At 37.8% G+C, this 17,863-nt stretch overlaps 1 protein-coding gene across 1 annotated transcript in view; it reads right to left on the bottom strand.

Moving 5' to 3' along the window:
* Positions 1-5,150: 5,150 nt before the first annotated feature.
* LOC122811883 (membrane-spanning 4-domains subfamily A member 4A-like) overlaps positions 5,151-17,863 on the bottom strand; it is a 156,406-nt gene continuing 143,693 nt past the window's right edge. Inside the window, exon 7 of the mRNA XM_044084024.1 lies at positions 5,151-9,065. Within this exon, the coding sequence (XP_043939959.1) occupies positions 8,847-9,065 (219 nt within the window). The 3' untranslated portion in view covers positions 5,151-8,846. The remainder of the gene's footprint in view (positions 9,066-17,863) is intronic.

Genomic DNA, 17,863 nt, shown 5'->3' with positions numbered 1-17,863 from the left:
CACAGGGTTCAGTCCTGGGTCCTCTCCTGTTTGGTATCTACTTCTCTGAAGTGCAGGCCAACACAGAAGGTCTTTGGCTAACAAAGTTTGCAGATGACTGCAAACTAGGAGCCATAATTGAAACTCCTAACGATGTGGACAAACTACAAAAGGGCCTCACTGAAACAGATACCTGGTGTCAAAGCCATGGCCTGAAGCTCAATGCCAAAAAGTGTATTGTGATCCCCTTTGGTGAAAACTCTGTACCCATGAACTACCACATAGCTGGTAGTCTACTTAATGCCAAAAATGTGATGAGACCTTGGGACACAGGTGAACAGTAGTCTCTCCTTTGATAATCACATCGCCATAGTGGTCAGGAAATCCTTCTACGTGGCTCATCTCATCACAAAAGGATTCTCATCCAGAAAAAAAAAAAAAGAGGTCATTGTTCCCCTCTACTCATCACTCATTAGACCCATTAGAGAGTACAACTCCCCTTTTGGTATGTACCTCACAAGACATCTACAACAATTGGAAAGACCACAGAAATACCTCACAAAGATGATTACTCACCTCAAACAGATGCCCTATGCAGACCGTCTCAAAAAGCTACAGCTTTACTCCATCGCATATCGCCTACTCAGGGGCGATCTCTGCCTAACATACAAAGCTATGTCAAACCCAGAGCTGTTGGACATGCTCCACTTAAAGAAATCCCAATCCCTCCGAGCTACACGCTCTAGGGACCTTAACCTTGTCACCACAATAAACAGAACATGCTGGAGGGATAGATTCCTGTCCCAGAGACTTCCCATACTCTGGAACAGACTACCTATCTATGTCAAACAGAGCTACTCATTAGCACTCTTCAAGAAAAATCTTGATGATTGGATGGGAAATGGGAAATTTACCCTGGGGATCACTTCTGTGGCTCTGCTCGACAGGGGCACAGGAAAATAATTTTCTTGGGTGGCGAAAGCCAGGGTACATTTTTTGGCTAGGCTTGTATGGGCCCTAGGGCCGATAGCCTAGTACCTACCTATGAACCTATGAAGGATTTCCCATCCACACTGCTTAGGTAAATTACTAGGTATCATTTCTCAGTGTGGAATCAAATATGCAAACTTGACTGGCTTTAACTCTTTGTACTTTGCTGGATAGCTAAAATGTATCAAACAGAACACAATCAAGATACATGATATTTTCTCAAAAAAGCAAAATGTTAACAAGCTGCATTACACAGGATTCTGTCCCATGCCTTCTTGTCTTTGAAGTCATTCTGTGAAGTACAAGCAAATGCTAATAACCTTTGAATAACAAAATGTGCAGACAACTGGAAGATGAGAATTACCTGTAACTCACCCTCTGATTCACTAATACTCTAACAAGGCCTTGATCACACCACTAACTGGTGCTTTAATCACTGCCAATGTAAATTAACAGCACCTTGGGTAAGTGTACTGCTACTACAGTATCACATAAATGTAGGTTTTTGTTCATATCTTAATCTGTCCTAATTCTGCTGTACTCTGCCGTAATTCATCAATTATTACAATACAGTGCTCCATCTGGCTTATATAACTGTAAACTCTACAGCATAGAAATATCTGTGTTTTATGCCCATAACAGTTCAAAACATAACCACTCATTTGGTTAGATGCTAAATTCTGTACTTTTTCTCTGACACATGGTCTCCTGAAAGGTGACCTGTGTCTTGCCTTCTGAATTCTATCAAATTGGGCTTTGTGATCTCCCTTTTCTTCAAAAGAAAAATTCTCAGGTAATACCCATACCAAAGGCATAGCTCTATACCAAAATATTGACAATTCTGCAGTTCAGGAATACAGTACTGACCCATTGTCTTCCTCTCCCATGGAAGAAGCTTTCCTCTCTCTCACTTTATTATTTTGATATATAGATAGATATATAGATATAGATATAGATAGATAGATATAGATATAGATAGATAGATATAGATAGATATAGATAGATAGATATAGATATAGATAGATAGATATAGATATATGGATGGATATATATATATATATATATATATATATATATATATATATATATATATATATATATATATATATATATAAATACACATACATTTTATATATGTGTGTAAATATAAATTTATATATATATATATATATATATATATATATATATATATATATAAATATAAATAAATATAAATATATATATATATATATATATATATATATATATATATATATATATATGGTTCCCCTTCACAAGCTGGAATTGCTGAAAGCTCGAAATTCATAAGATCGAACCCAGAATCTCGAGTTTCAGTAACTCGAACTTGTGAAGGGAGACAACAACAACAACAAAAAAGGAAGTTTACTGACATGTATGCAGGGGGCAGAGTCACCCCTGCAGTCTCCCTGCTGAAATATACCAGCTCGTGACTGCACTCTAGTGGAGGAATGGAAATTCTCCTGTTGTGCACTTCTGTATACAGTGCAGAATGGGAGATTCTCCTCATCCCCATTGTAGTGCGATCTCAGAGTTGGGATATTTAAGTAGGGGGAGTGTGGGGGTGCATGGGGGGCTTGCCCCCCTCAAAAACATTGTAAAGACATGTATGCATGTTTTTTACGTTCGCTATAGAATTTCGAGTTGCTGAAAACTCAAGATTCTGGGCTCAAGCTTATGAATTTCGAGCTTTCAGCAATTCGAGATTCTAAAGGGGAACCATATATATATATATATATATATATATATATATAAGAATGTAAACTGTTCAAAAATACGGTTTACATGTTCAATGTTTGAATATTAATTAGGTTAGAATATCAGCAACCTAACTGAGGAGAAGTTGAATTCAGCTTTGTAAGTCCATTGTCCCCTTTGCAGCAGTACGTATGGACCAGATCCATACTGCACAGTGCTGACAGTGTGCGCCCACCTGCACCCCCTGCCACTTATATATTCCAACTCCAAGATCGCACTATAGTGTGGAAAAGGGTAAATCTCCAGATCCACACTGTGCCACGATCACAATATGAAACATCGCCCACTTCTGAGTGAATGCACAGTTGCATTCGCTGAACAGGAGACTCGCAGAATTGAAGATTGGCAATATAGAAATCGGCCAACTAACGTTCAACATTCCCTTGTTCGCCAAACTGTCATTCTGCATTGTGATAGTAAACCATACATACATACATACACACACACACACACACACACACACACACACACACACACACACACACACACACACACACACACACACATCCTTGGTAACATTCAAACTTCAACTTCTGGATAGAATCTTATAAATTCATTTCAGGAGACACTAGCTACAACTTCTAGCTATGTGAGACTAACAAGTTACTCCTTCATACTCTTCCTTTACTTTTCTTCTATTTTCTGTAATGGTCTTTGTATTTCTGTGTGATCTAACATTCCCAAGCTGAAATTATTCAGTCTATACCTTCCATATCAATTCTACCTCCTACCTTAATCTTCTGAAGGATTTGCTCATCTTCATGGTTTCTTCTATGGCATTGCTGGCTAAGCCTAGAATGATTTACATGGCACTGACTTAGTAGAATCTGAGTACTCTATGACCCTGAAAGGGCTAAATGTGCCTCCTATCAACATCTGTTAACCAATGACTGAAAAAGGGGACAGTGTTGTATGAAGGGCTCTGTCATTTGTGAAAGCAAATGACAGTTCAGTACTATGCTAATTACATATCTTGCATATACACCTCATGGGAGCTAAAGTAGACATAGGCTGTGGTTAAGATACACAGCAGAAATACTCTTATGATGGTCTGTATGATGGCCACACCATAGTTGTCTGTTGCACTGCTGGGGGCAGATGGGCAGTATTGTTGCAAATGTTTCAATGGACAGTATGTGCAGTAGAAACAAAAAAAGTCTGAATTCTGTATAACAAACATGATAGGTATTATTTCTAGTTATTAACTGTACCTTTGATCTATGCAGTGGCTGAATAAGATCCTTTTTGAATCAGTCTATTATCTCAGTTAACAGACAATAAGTGAGTAAATTAGCACATTTTCTTGTGCTAGCACTGCCAGGAGACTGCCTATGGTACCTCTTGTATGGTCTTGTATTAATGCACATTGTCCTTCACAAGGGAAGGTCTACAAGAGGGTAGTGAGATCAGCTATGTTATATGGGTTAGAGACAGTGGCATTGACAAAAAGGCAGGAGTCAGAGCTGGATGTGGCAGAGTTAAAGATGCTAAGATTTGCACTGTGTGGGACTAGGATGGATAGGATTAGGAATCATTATATTAGAGGGTCAGCTCATGTTGGACAGTTTGGAGACAAAGCAAGAGAAACGAGATTGCATTGGTTTGGACATGTGCCAAGGAGGGATGATGGGTATATTGGGAAAAAGATGCTAAGGATGGAGCTGCCAAGTAAGAGGAAAAGAGGAAGGCCTAAGATAAGATTTATGGACATGGTGAGAGAGGACATGCAGGTGGTTGGTGTGACAGAGCAAGATGCAGAGGATAGGAAGAAATGGAAAGAGATGATCCACTGTGGCGACCCCTAACGGGAAAAGCCGAAAGAGGATGATGATGTCCTTCACAGATGAATTGTAAGAGGATATTCTGTTGTTGTGCTGTGTCTGCAATTTTCTTCAACCTTTTTCTAATTTGGAAGGTACAGTGTGTTTAGCAGAGTTGTATTATATTATTATTCCCTTTCAACATATGATGTACATTACACAAGCACTGCATCACATGATCATGGTTCATTTGGAATCTGGCGTAAGCTTCATCATAAAACACTGAGATTAATTTACAAAGCATCAGACTGCTGCATATAGCGTGTAACCTAAACAGCTTAGTCATCCATTTCTTAAGTGCACAGCATCATGTTTATTGGCCTGCTTCCAGGCACTTTTGAATCAGTCTGCATCATTTTGTAAGAGTCTTGATTTGTTTAATAGACTAGTTGGTGTCTTTTCTTTCTTTCTGTCTTTCGATTTGATCATGTGTCTGTGTGATCTGTACTAAGTCTCCATTTAACTATCTATGCATAAAAAAAAAATCTTTTTCTGCACTTCATTTGATTCATTGCTTTTTGAACAGATGGTTTAGCAAGACAGACTTGCACAATCTTTGATTGAAGACACACATCACAAGAAGTCTGTGATTGGAATGATAGCTATATGTTTATTTTACTTCAAACATTTTGAACAATGTGAATTTACACAAAAAATGGCAGATGAACACTGTGATACACAATTATAGAAACAAACATAACATAATTATGGCTCATTTTACTGTTAAGTCATTCTCATTAAAGAAGTTAATCTCATCAGCATTAAATGAAATAAAATATATCAGACAGCTGTTTAAGTAGATTTTCTTCCTTTTAAATCATAGTTAAATCAGTAAGAAACAGAGAAACAATTCTGGTAGATGAATTACATATATATGAATTATTCAGAAAGAATAAAGGTTATGCGACATTTAAATTTCTCTTCAAGTTGCCCTCTAGCTTTTAGTCTAGCCTTTCTGGTATAGTCCCACCCTTTTAACTCTTACCTTGTGTGTGTGTGTGTGAGCGAGCTAGAGAGATTGGAAAGGGGAGTGCAGGGACCCCCAACCTTTTCTGATCACTTCTGATCACTTCAATGTAAGGAAGAAGAGGAAGGAGACATTGTTCTCTTGCATCCCCTGCCTTCATCATTCCAATAGGTCATGGAACATTTCCAGCCCATTCTGGATTATAAAATGGTTCTAGGATTGTTATGGTATTTAGACCATGGGTGCATTTTTCACTTTGCAGAGCACAGTGATGTTATCAGGCTGTGACATCCATGCACCAACATGTGCGACACCCACTGGTTCTCAACTGCAGTCAGTGCATCTTCATTAACAAATGCAGAAACATGAAAAAAAAAATCCTCTTCCATTCCAAACATGTTATAACTGACCATGTGTCAAGCTAAACATATTAATAAATCTGGGTCACCAGCAGATCACATGGGAACCCTGTATACTGAATAATTGTGTTATTCACAACTTCATTCTACATCATTCCAGAATTCAAGCATCTTTTCAGTTTTAAAACTCTTCCGCTAATCCAGGAGGATCCATTGAAACAAAAGACTAACAAACTCAGTGCAGCACCTGATAATTTCTATATTTTGTTTTTGCTGTTATAAATTATGCCTTGTTTGAGTAAAATGCCCTTAAGGATATTTTTTTTTCTTTTCTGGCAATGTAAAGTTTTATTTAGGGAAAACCCATCTATATGTTAGCTTTGTATTCTACATTGCCAACTGGCATCAGTGGCTCCTCATTGTGTCAAGGAGAATAAGCCCAGAAATTATGACAGAATTTCATTTCTGCCACTTAGTTCATCCTGTGTGTTACTACCCAAAGTCCATGATTATATGTAAAGGATGGGGATACCCAGTGATGGAAAATAACAGAGCTGGATTTTGACATGATATCTTGCCTTAGTCTGATACAACACCTACAGTACAAACACAGCTACACCCTTCCCCCTTATTCTGACATGTATATGACCCCAAGATTCTTAAACTCTCCCGCTTGTGGTAACCACTGTGCTCTTACCTGCAGACAGAAAACCATTGGTTCCTGAGAGAGTGAGCGAGAGAGGGGACCTTGGAGTCTAATGAGATGATTCTCATTGTCAGTGGATACAAACTCATCACTGACCCATTCCCTTGCATGCCAGAGATCACAGTCACTAGATTTCAGAAGAGCATTCTCTGTGATAAACAAAAATACAATCCTTACAGCCTTAATCTGGATCTTTTCAAAACTGGACTGTGCCTTGATATTCTATCCATGAAAAGCATTAACAGCTGGAAAGGGAAAAACTACACCCTTGGCTTCTTGTGTATCCTATAGCAGAATGGAAATATAACACAAATGTTTAGACTCTGGTCAAGATAGTCGTAGCAACAGCAAGGAGCCATAATCTAAGATGGGGTTTGTTACACTGGCAATCTCAATATCCAGTGATGGACAACCTAAATGAGGGAAGGTATCAGAGAGAAAAAAAAAAAACTTCATTTAGTGCTAACTGGTGGTTTTCTGGATATGACCAATAGGTAATAAGCCAGGGAGGTAGCTCCTGTGTAGTTGCTGAAGTGAAGGAATTGGTGTGGAAGTTTGCTGAGGGCATGATCATAAAGAGGTTCTGACAAACCATCATATGACTTAGAAGAGTGGATAGTATATTATCAGACTGTTCCTATCAAAGGTGGAGAAATGATGCCCTTTACCAGGGACACTAATCCATATCCAGTAGACATGATCTCTTCTGAGGCAGCAGTACCCGAAGCAACTGGTGAGATTAGACGCATATCTGTAGATGAGGTCATGGTTGTGATCAAATGGTCTAACAATTTTAAAGGCTGCATGAGTGGAAGGAGTTAGATGTACTGTGATGCCATGGTTAAAGCATCTTTTCAATGCTGCATGCAAGGCAGGAAAGTCACGTCTAGATTGGTAGTTCCATTTTCAGAAAAAAACAGGAAGCTGTTCTCCAGTTATAGAAAGTCACACACTGCAGTCTTCCTTGGAAAGCCTATGTCAAAGTGCTGAAAAGGAGACTCCATCCAATAGTTGAGCCTTTGACTGAGGGAGACATTGTGAATTTTGTCATGGCTGTGAGACAATTAATCAAATCTTTACCCTCCTGTGGATATTGTGTGGGTCGTAGAAACTCAAGAATCCTACCCACTTGTGGTTTTTGAACCCAGAGAAAGTTATATTGGGCCCAAAATGTTTTGAGGAAGGTTTTGCAACAATAAGGGGTTTGAGGGGGTGGGGCACTACAGCCTGCCACTGGATCTCTGCATTTGCACAGAATCTCTTTTCCTAGCTTTAAGTCAAATGTGTTTAAGATATGTATAGATAATTATGGCAACAGTAATTAAAAAAAGCTGGTCAAAAACAGAAAAATGCTTCTGTTTCATAATGTTACAATGCTTTTGGGATATGCATCTATAGAAATAGGAGTAAAACAAAACAGAAAATTAAAGTGGAAGGAGAAGATGGAAAGCATAAGGTTCCAGTCACTGCTGGTGCCTTGCTGGATTAATGGAGCTTATGCAAAAGATTCACCAAACGTGGGGGCATAGACAATGAGTTATAAAAATTTACAGCATAGTCTTAATCTGGCCTTAACCAGCCAGAAAAAGTTAAATGCACTTTTTCACTCATGTAGAAAAACAAGTATATGCTCATGGTATGCAAAAGACAAGCTGTGCACAGATGTTGCAGTGTTATTACTCCGTAACACAAACTGCACAACTATGTGGAATAACACTGTAGAATTCTTTAATAGATATGACATTTGTTTTATTCTTTATTGTTAGACATTAGACTCCTGCAGTGTTTGTTCATGAAAATAACTGAACTGGTCCACTACCGATCCTCTAACCTTGGCAAGTGGCATTTCAGATACTGTCTCAGTAACCTTTTCAAGTGTATCCCATCATGGGTAGGATGCTGTTTATCCATGGTTATTCATTAACTTCCTCTAGACTGCTTTTGTAAGTATGAATCCAGCATGTTTATAATTTTTCCTTAATACATACCTTTGGTCATATTAAGTATACATAACTGCTTTTGATTTCATCTAGCTATCCCAGAAAAATATTGTTGTGGCCAATGTTTTGATTTCATTACCTCCTGGCTCATCAAGACTATCTCCAATGAAGACTGTTTTGTTGAAGTTTGAAAGCTGCTCCCTTACTGTAGGGGGGATATGAGAAAACTGCCAATTCAACTACTGCAACTAATTTAGTAAGATTTTTTATTATACGTGTTCCCAATCCCCACATCTGACCATTAAGCATTCACCTCCAATGACTCAAAGTGACTTGTGATAACAAAGGAGATGATGATGGGGTCAGTAGATGGGAATAATCCCCTGTAGATTCATTCTTAGGACTCGTGGCTTCATTTTTGAGAAGAGGTGTAGGATAGCGGTATGGTGGAGGGGCAGGTTGAGTATCCATTGCCAGGGGAGCTTGCTTGATCTGCAAGACATCAGGAGTCACAATCATTGTTGTAGGCTGCAACAAAAAGAAAAACAAACCAAAGATAATCATTTCTAAAAATCAGTGGCAATATAAATGTTTAATAGAGAGTAAAACAAAGAAGACAAGAGAAGTCTGAGACAGATTGTCCAAATAATTTTCTACAAAAGGAAAGTATAATATTCAGCTTAAAATAAACCACAAAGCATTTAGATATTGAACAGTTATAGTCCTACACACATAAGTGAATAACTTCTTTATCAATTAAGTCATATTGCATAAAACATTAATATAACATTTCACTTCTGTGATTTCAGGAGTTAGCTTTACTTCTACAACAAGGAGAGTTTCCTAATTTAACATATTCCCAGATTGTGGAACAAGTCACCAGTACAGGTCAAACAAAGTAGTGCATTGTCTATTGTTGGGCAATTCTTGATGGTTGGATGGGTAAACACAAATTTACAGATGTCTGTCATGCATGGCCCTGCTCAATTGTTTGAGGGGAACAGTGTTTCAAAAGGTGGCAAAACCTTTTAAGTGTGTCTTCTTAATGGTGTATATGGCTAGGTAGCTTATAGTTCCTGTGATTACTTGTCTAGAATTGTTCCTATGTGATCACATCCCAACAGCATGCAGACCAGCAGCGGAATATATTCACATTACTGCAGTAGTCCTAGGGTGTAACCACATCAACAGAGAAAGATACCATCAATCTGTAATCCAGTTCTCACTAATGGAGAAGTACAAATTGAGGTTTCTGTGCTGGGCCAGCATTCAGTGAAAATATCCAGATTTGATGTACTCATTCATTCATTTATTCTGTTGTCCCATTTTCAGTCATGATCCACGACTAATAGGAAAGACAAGTTTGATAAATACAATAAAGGTAAAGTGCATCTACATGAAGTACAGTATTAACGTCAGGTAAAATAGCGGTGCATAGTTTTTCTAAACATACAGAATAGAAAGGAATGGTTGAACAAAGGTGATATGCAGTTGTTTCTGTTGTTAAGCAACACATTTTTGTGCAACTGGTTATGGTTATACAGGATTTATATGAAATGCAAAGATATAATGAAATGCAGGACAAATACAGTTCAGTTAAATATCACAAAACAAATCTTCACATCCCATGTATAGCTCAGCTGAATATTGTACAGTAAAAGGACATAGATAAACTACATAGTGGGCAGTAACTATTTTATTATTATTTATTATTTTATTTTTGCTAACCAGGAAGGTCTGACTGGACGAGATCTGTTTTCAGCAGAGGCCCAGGGAGAAAAGTTCCACTTACATCAAGAAATTGCAACAACACAGCAATACAAATATTATACAAAGTGTAGAAAAAAAACATTGTTCTACTAGTAGTTTGTGTAGTGAGAGATGAAAGACAATACAGACTATTCAAATTAGCAACTACACATACATCAAAACTGGCACATGACTGCCAAACTAATATTATACAAAGTGTAGAACAGGCATTTGTTCTAAGAGTATCTAGTGAGAGATGGAAGGCAATACAGACAATTCCAATTAGTAAGTATTTACATATGTACATTCTGTTTGTAGTGAGAAGCAGGCAGAGATTGCATCACGTATAACTCTACTTTGTCAATGTGTCCAATATTTAAAGAACCATGCTTACTGGGCATAAACAAGAGGTGGGGAAAGTGTAGAGGCATTAGAGTTTAGGACTATGTGACACATGGACAAAGCCAGGAGCTTATGAGATGGGCCTTAAGGGTGTTTTGACTTGAATGGAATTTGCTGCAGCAGTCATGGATGTGGGGAGATTATTCCAAATGTTAGCTATGTGTGAGAATAGCGCTTTGCCGGCTGTGTTGCTAGCAGCGGTAATAGTGAGGAGTGATTTATTGGCAGAGCGGAGTGGGCGATTTGGGGTGTAGTTGGTCAGTAATTGCTTTAGTGCGGGAGTTTAGTCAGCTTCTTTTAGGTTGTTGTAGGCTATGACAAGTTGGTGATAGAGTAGTAGCTGTGGAAGTTCAAGACATTGGTGTTTCCGAAGAGGTAGGCAGTGATGGGTTCTGAAAGGGGAGTTTGTAGCACACTTTGCATTTTTCTTGTAGCAGGACTCAAGTTTGTCTAGTTCAGATTTCCTGACATAAGTGAGAATAAAAGCAATAAAGAACATATGTTATAAAATTCTTAAACAGCAGCCAACAATACAACAACAGTTTAAATTAGGACCAAGACAGTGTCAGGAATGCATAACGTATAAAGTTAATTCATGCCAGCATAACGTATAAAAGTTAATTCATGCCATGTGAAGTAGCACACATTTTCAAATAAACAGTGTTTGGCATTTAAAGTGTGTTGGCTAGCATCTATGAAGCATTTGCAAATAATTCCTTCTAGTAGGGTAGTTTTTTAGACTTTTCTTAAAATGGCATAACTTTTTTTTGCTGTTTTTACATCATCTGGTAATTTTATTCCAGCTGGCAGGCAGACTTTTTTGAAAAAATATTTTCTGTGATATTTATTTTGAAAAGTCATCTGACAAATTGAAGGGAATTGTTAATCCTGATTGAATCACTCTAGTCTTTAACTGATGGCATGTTTCTTGGTGGTGAACAGTAACCCATGTTAGTTTAAAGGTATGGGTATTCAAGAAATAGTTAGCTCTGGTGGCTAGTTGTAACCATTTGTCTCCCTGTTGTGGTGCATTGGTGTTCTTTGGGGCTTGACAGGTGAACAAATCACAACATTTTGTTTTCAGTGGTTTACAGCAATGCTGTGTTTTGTGAGGAGACAAGATAATGGAAGAGCATATTCTAGAACTGGTAGGATGACACTGGTGGCTATTACACATCTAGCCTCAGGGTAAGAAGGTTAAAAATTTTGTAGGCAACAGGTGGTTGGGAGAGTAGTCTGTCTGCCCATATGCGTGAATGTGAATTATCCTGTAAGTGTTGGCCAGACTCCCAGGTATCCTTATCCGATAGTGCGAGTTACTGGAATGCTTGGGGGGGGGGGGGGAGTCTGTGATGGAAGAAATCTCAGCCTATTAAAGAACATGGTATACATTTTAGCAGATTTTACAATGAATTTGTTTTCTGTAAGCTAGATCCATATTAGCTGGAATGGGTCTATATTAGAACATCGAGGTTTCAAACCTTCAAATGTTCTAATATCGAACCCTACAGAGTGAAAGCTTAAAATATCGAAGCAACAGAAACCCAAATTCTTTCCTAGGGCAAAGAATTTGGTTGTCCATTTCTGTTGCTTCTGTATTTTCAGCGCTGTGGTGGACAGTTACGGGTCAGGCTCAGGTAAGTGTGCGATTGTGTGGATGTGAGGGTTAGGTGAGTTAGGGTTAGGGCGCAGGTTAGGTATATGTGCGATTGTGTGGACGTGAGGGTTAGGGAGTGGGTGAGGTGAGTGTGCGATAGTGATGGACCTTAGGGTTACGGTTAAGGTAAGTGGATAGTTAGTGGGGTGTGTATAGTTTAGTGTAGGGTTAGTTTTAAGATTTTAGGTGTATGTGTGTGGATTGCTGTTTGTTTGGTGTGCTTGTGTTGTGTGTATGTGTTCTGGATCCCTAGGAAAAAAAAAAAAAAAAAAAAAATCACTGTTCTGACATTTCGAGATTGTAAGCTTTCACTTACATAGGGTTGATTAATCACCGTTTGCTTCTTTAAGTGGTCAGTGATCTAATATAGACCCGCTGGAGTAATACATATCTATAGTGATCCCAGATTTGTTGGTCTTTGCTGTGGCAGTTATCTGCATATAGAATGCACTTAAAGTTTGGAAGATCTTAGGAGAGATTACATGCATATGCACACACAGATACACACCATGTATATTTAAATGCAACATGCATCATATGTAGATATATATGTGGTTCCCCTGTATTTGACCACACACACACACACACACACACACACTTGTTTGGCAAACACTGGTGTAATTTAACATCAGTGGTATGGATGGCCAAATGGTGGATATATCGATGGTAAAGAATGTTGATACAGGTAAATGGAGTTGGGGAGGCGAGAGCGCTCATGTGTGGGTATGTAAGTTAGGGTTAGGGTCGGGGATGAATGAAGAATGGGTGGTGTGTGTGTGTGTGTGTGTGTGTGTGTGTGTGTGTGTGTGTGTGTGTGTGTGTGCATGTGAGTTTGTGTATTTTAGGGTAAGGATAAGAGTAAGGTTAATGGATAGATGCGGTGTTTGTGAATATGTTTGTGTGCCCGAGTCTTTCTTGTATAGTGGCAGTATTAGACAGTAAGGTGTAGGGTTAGGATTGGGGCTGGAGGAAGGGGCAGCATTATTGTTAGGGTCAGCACCCAATACTAAGGTGGTGTCAGGGCGGTGGATCCACCCTGCCGTCTTTAGTATTGGGTGCTAACCCTAAAGATAATACTTTCCCTTACAGTAATTTTTCAGTTATCTTTGCCAATGGACATAACTTGACTATGGACCTATAGTCAGAGAGAGAGAGGCAGGTGGTAGTTTTTTTAGTGAAGACTTAAAAGTGTTTGAGGTTGTAGGACATTACTGTGTTGTTAAAGGACAGGTTGAAAGTGAGTGGATGTGGAATACTCAAATATTTGTTCCCTGTACTACTGCATGTATTGTGTGGATGCTCTGTATGAAGTTGACAACTATTTTTGTAGATTTTCCAAATTTTTTTTGTACTGAAGTAGAATTTGGGTGTATATTACTTTATCGAATTTTTAAAAGATCGAACATCATATGGTTGAAGCCATATGATCGAACTTTTAAAAGTTCGAAAAGCTAAAAAAAAAAAACAAACAGTAAAAACCTACCTGACTGTTTTAAGCAGGGGGACAAGCTTCCCTGCATCCCCCTAGTGTGAGGCTGTGACCCCCACACCTCCCACTCTTTTAAATATACCAACTCCGAGATTGCACTTCAGTGCAGGAAAGGGAAATCTTCCCATTCCATACTGTACAGAGATCTCCATTGAAACGTTCAAACTTTTAAAAGTTCGATCATATGGTGTCAACCATAGGACGTTGAAAATTTTAAAAGTTTGATAATGTAATATACACCCTAGAATTTGGGGAATTGTAGGAATTTATTAAGGAGTGTTAAGGGTGTGGGTAACTACAAGGCTGAGAAAAGGGTTGTTACCTGTAAGTGACAATGTTGGCTGATTGCGCAAGAACATGCTGTGATAGTAAATCATTTGTAAGTAGTCTTCTAGGAAATATCTTGGTTGTTAGCATTGGTTATTCCATTGCCATATTATAAGAAAGCAGGACCACATGTTGGCACTGGCATACAACTAGTTAATAATTAGAGCTAGTAATTTTTTTCTTAAATGTGGTGTCAAAACTAATTACAATTGACGTTATTAAACCTGTTTAAAATTATTAACATTTGCTTTAAGAATAAATATGTAGCTCAGAGTGCTATGATTACGCTCCTGTACAAAAATGAGGAAAAGGGGTTTGAGGATAGATGGAGTTGGAATAAGAAATCATTTAAGTACTGGAGTGGCATGAGACCAGACCTTAACAAATGTTATGCATCCCCTGCTAAAGTTAAGGTGGGGTCTCAGGGTAGGTAGTAAAAACTGGCAGTATAAATGACAGCAGCAGAATAAGATTTGTTTCTGCCTGCTGTCCATCAGTAATACGTGCCCGGCTTCCTATTCAAAACATAGAAAGTTACTAGAACAACAGATGTGTGTTTACCTATTTTCTGAAGGATACAAAGTCTAAAACCTAAATGTATGCCATCATTTAGTGTCTTCAATCCTCGGTACTTTGTCCAAGAATAGGACTTTATGAGGAACACACCCAACATATAATGCAAAATCTGGACATTCTGAAAAAAATCTGTCTGGCTGAGAGTCATGACAAGGTGAATGCAAACATAAGAGATTGTATTAAACTTCCTTTCTGAAAGCCAGTAAAACACAGTTAAAAAAAACAAAAACGCTAACTTGTAGTATATGGAACAAGTCAAAGAATTATGAGTGGTTGACTGAGGCTAACCTGATATGTGTTCTTGATATGGATGCCAAGTTTAACCTCTCAAGCCTCATTCTTGAGGTGAATTTCTTGGCATCCTGTCACAAACACAATGCTGTTAGCATTGGCAAACTGCTCATAGTCCTCTACATCACTAACGTTATCAACAATGCTTTTCACTTAGAAATTAAATTATTACACAGATGTTGCTAGAAGGTGGTTGTATAAAAAGCCCAGGTATACTAAAATGCCTAGAATTGAAGTTAAAGTCATGTTTATTTAGAAACTTTAGAATATCTGTATCAAGATTTATTCAAAAGATGGCACTAATGTTACAAGTAAAACCATTCATTTAGGAAGAAATTTACAAAGTGCATTTCCAAGTAAAAAAGCTTTAGGGAATAGTATAAAAAGTTTAAGAATGTTTGCATTAAAAGAGTACTTTTAACTAAATGTTGTTTATGTTGAAGTCTATGTAAATTATAGAAAAGTCTATAGGTTGGATTCTTAAAGGTTACCACAAAGTGTACACTAGGTGTACCCTTAGTATAACCTTTCTGAGCGAATAGACAGGACAGGCATTGTGGTAGGGAAGTTCTTGAATTCAGTCTACATAAAGTGTATACTTTGAGGTAACCTATCTGGTATATGTTCAGTAGAGGTTATAGTGACTTGAATATTTAATCCTTCATGCATATTAAATTTGTTATAATGCACAATGTGCTTGAATGAAAAAGTGATATAGGTTAAAATATGCAGAAAAAATGAAAGTAAAGAACTGATGAAATAATGTGGAAGTAGCATGTTGAAGTATGAGGAAATGTTTATTCCAGTGAGTAACAATCTAGAAGAAAAACAGAGGAAAAAGTAGTAGAATCATGAGTCACATCATCAATGTGAAGCTAACATTATAAAATGTATACAAGAAATTGGATTGTTAGACAAAGCCTGTTTTTCTAGGAAATACAAATGTCTATCTGGATAAAACAATAAAGAGTTGTTTGTTATCAGCATACTATCAGAGGTATAAAAAATATATAAATGAATGATTTAATTGTACTTAATGTGTAGAATGCAAGGTCGATACAGAAATATAATGGGGGAGAGTGATAATCATTTGTGGATTTGCATCTATTTGCCCAGGAGTACATTATGGATGAAAATTTAAGAGTAATAATCCAACGAAAGGAAACTATATACCCTTGTATATATGTATTGTGTGTGTGTGTGTGTGTGTGTGTGTGTGTGTGTGTGTGTGTCACTTTATGATATTGATATTAAGACGGCGAGTATAACTCTGGCAAGGTGGGCACGTTTATGCTTAATACAAAAATTACAACGTTGATATACATAGCAAATGACTATACCAGTTGTACCAATTACACTTTTTGGCTGTTAAATGTTTTGAATTATACTAAAAGGAATGTACAAGATCGGGTATAAGGTTTTCCATTCCCTGTTTGTGCTTCTGATGGGTGGCGGAGGTGACTTCATGCAAAAGCTATTTCAGTCAAAACAGATGCATGGTAATGACTGGTGAGATAGTAAAGTAAACAAAGTGAGGCTATACAAGAAATGATGGTGTATGAAGGTGAGCTATGTCAACAGGTGTTGCACTATATGGGGAGTATTCAAACTGAAAGGAATGAAAAGAAACATACTGGGAAATTGGTACTAATATTTCCAATGGCAAAGGTAAGTTACTGACCAAGTTTGGATTTAAGGGTAGTAATGAAGTGGGGAGGAATTTGGTTAAGTTTCAGCACAATGTTGATATCAGACAATGTAACAAGATTTGGCTACCTGTTTAAGTTTGCAGCACTGTTCTATAAAATAGGGATAAAGGACTACACTAAAGTAAGATGTTTTTATATAAATGGAGAAAGAGGAAAGGCATAATGGTGTAAAGCAACATAGAAGGACTGAGGAAAATGTATACCTTCCTTTTTGCCATTAAGGATCCAGTGGCTCTGAATCTCATAGTCTTTGCAAATCACAGACCAAAAAAAAAATTATATAGTCGAACCAGGGAGCTAAATCTTTACCAGCAGAAAAAAACACTGAGGAGACTGATCCATTATGCAGCATCTTCTGCACCTCTGAAATTGACTCCATCTGAAAGTTAAGCCGCATGATACATTATCTACCTTTACATGAGAATTAGATGATTGGAAGGGTAGTCAGTTTCATGACTGGCCTCACTGACATATCTTTCCTCAAAAAAGGAGACATTGTCTGTAGGTGGGTACTGGCAAGGTGCAGGTATCACAAGACTCATTCGGTTGGTTTATATTTCTTATGATCCCATGAAGCAATGCTGAAAATGGGGCTATTGGTAATACTTACTGGTTCAAAAATGATACATCAATAATAATGATGGAGAAGTGTGTCCTGAAAGATGGATGTATAATATTATTTTGAGACTTAAAGCACTGCAGGAAGAAGAAAGCTGTTATAAATCAAGATTATGGAAAAGTGTGATAGGTTTGAAAATGTGGGAAGTGGATTAAAAATGCAAGAAAATGGTGAGGCTAAGAAGTATTGGGTGGGGTGGCGAAATGCTAAATGTGGAATTATTGCATTGTAAAGAATGACCTGCATGCTGAAACAGCAGAAATAGCTTATCCATACAAAACTAAGTTGGACATCTGCTGTACCAGCTATGGAGCATTTCCTATTTTATTTACATAGTAAGCAGTTTGACTGTGTGATTTGTGATGGGCATGGTGAAGTCTCTATTTGCATATGATAATATCAAAGCTTTTGGGTAGAACAATGCTGAAAGGCAAGTCCAGATAGACACAGGGCTCCTTGCGCAGGAGCACATGTGCAGTGTGTAACAGATCACCAAGAATTCCCTCA

This window comes from Protopterus annectens, chromosome 9.part0 (genome assembly GCF_019279795.1).
Source record: "Protopterus annectens isolate FY-2018-M chromosome 9.part0, PAN1.0, whole genome shotgun sequence".
NCBI classification, from domain to species: Eukaryota; Metazoa; Chordata; order Ceratodontiformes; family Protopteridae; genus Protopterus; species Protopterus annectens.
The sequence above is the reverse complement of the archived record's forward strand: the minus strand, read 5'-3'. Positions and strand labels throughout refer to the sequence as shown.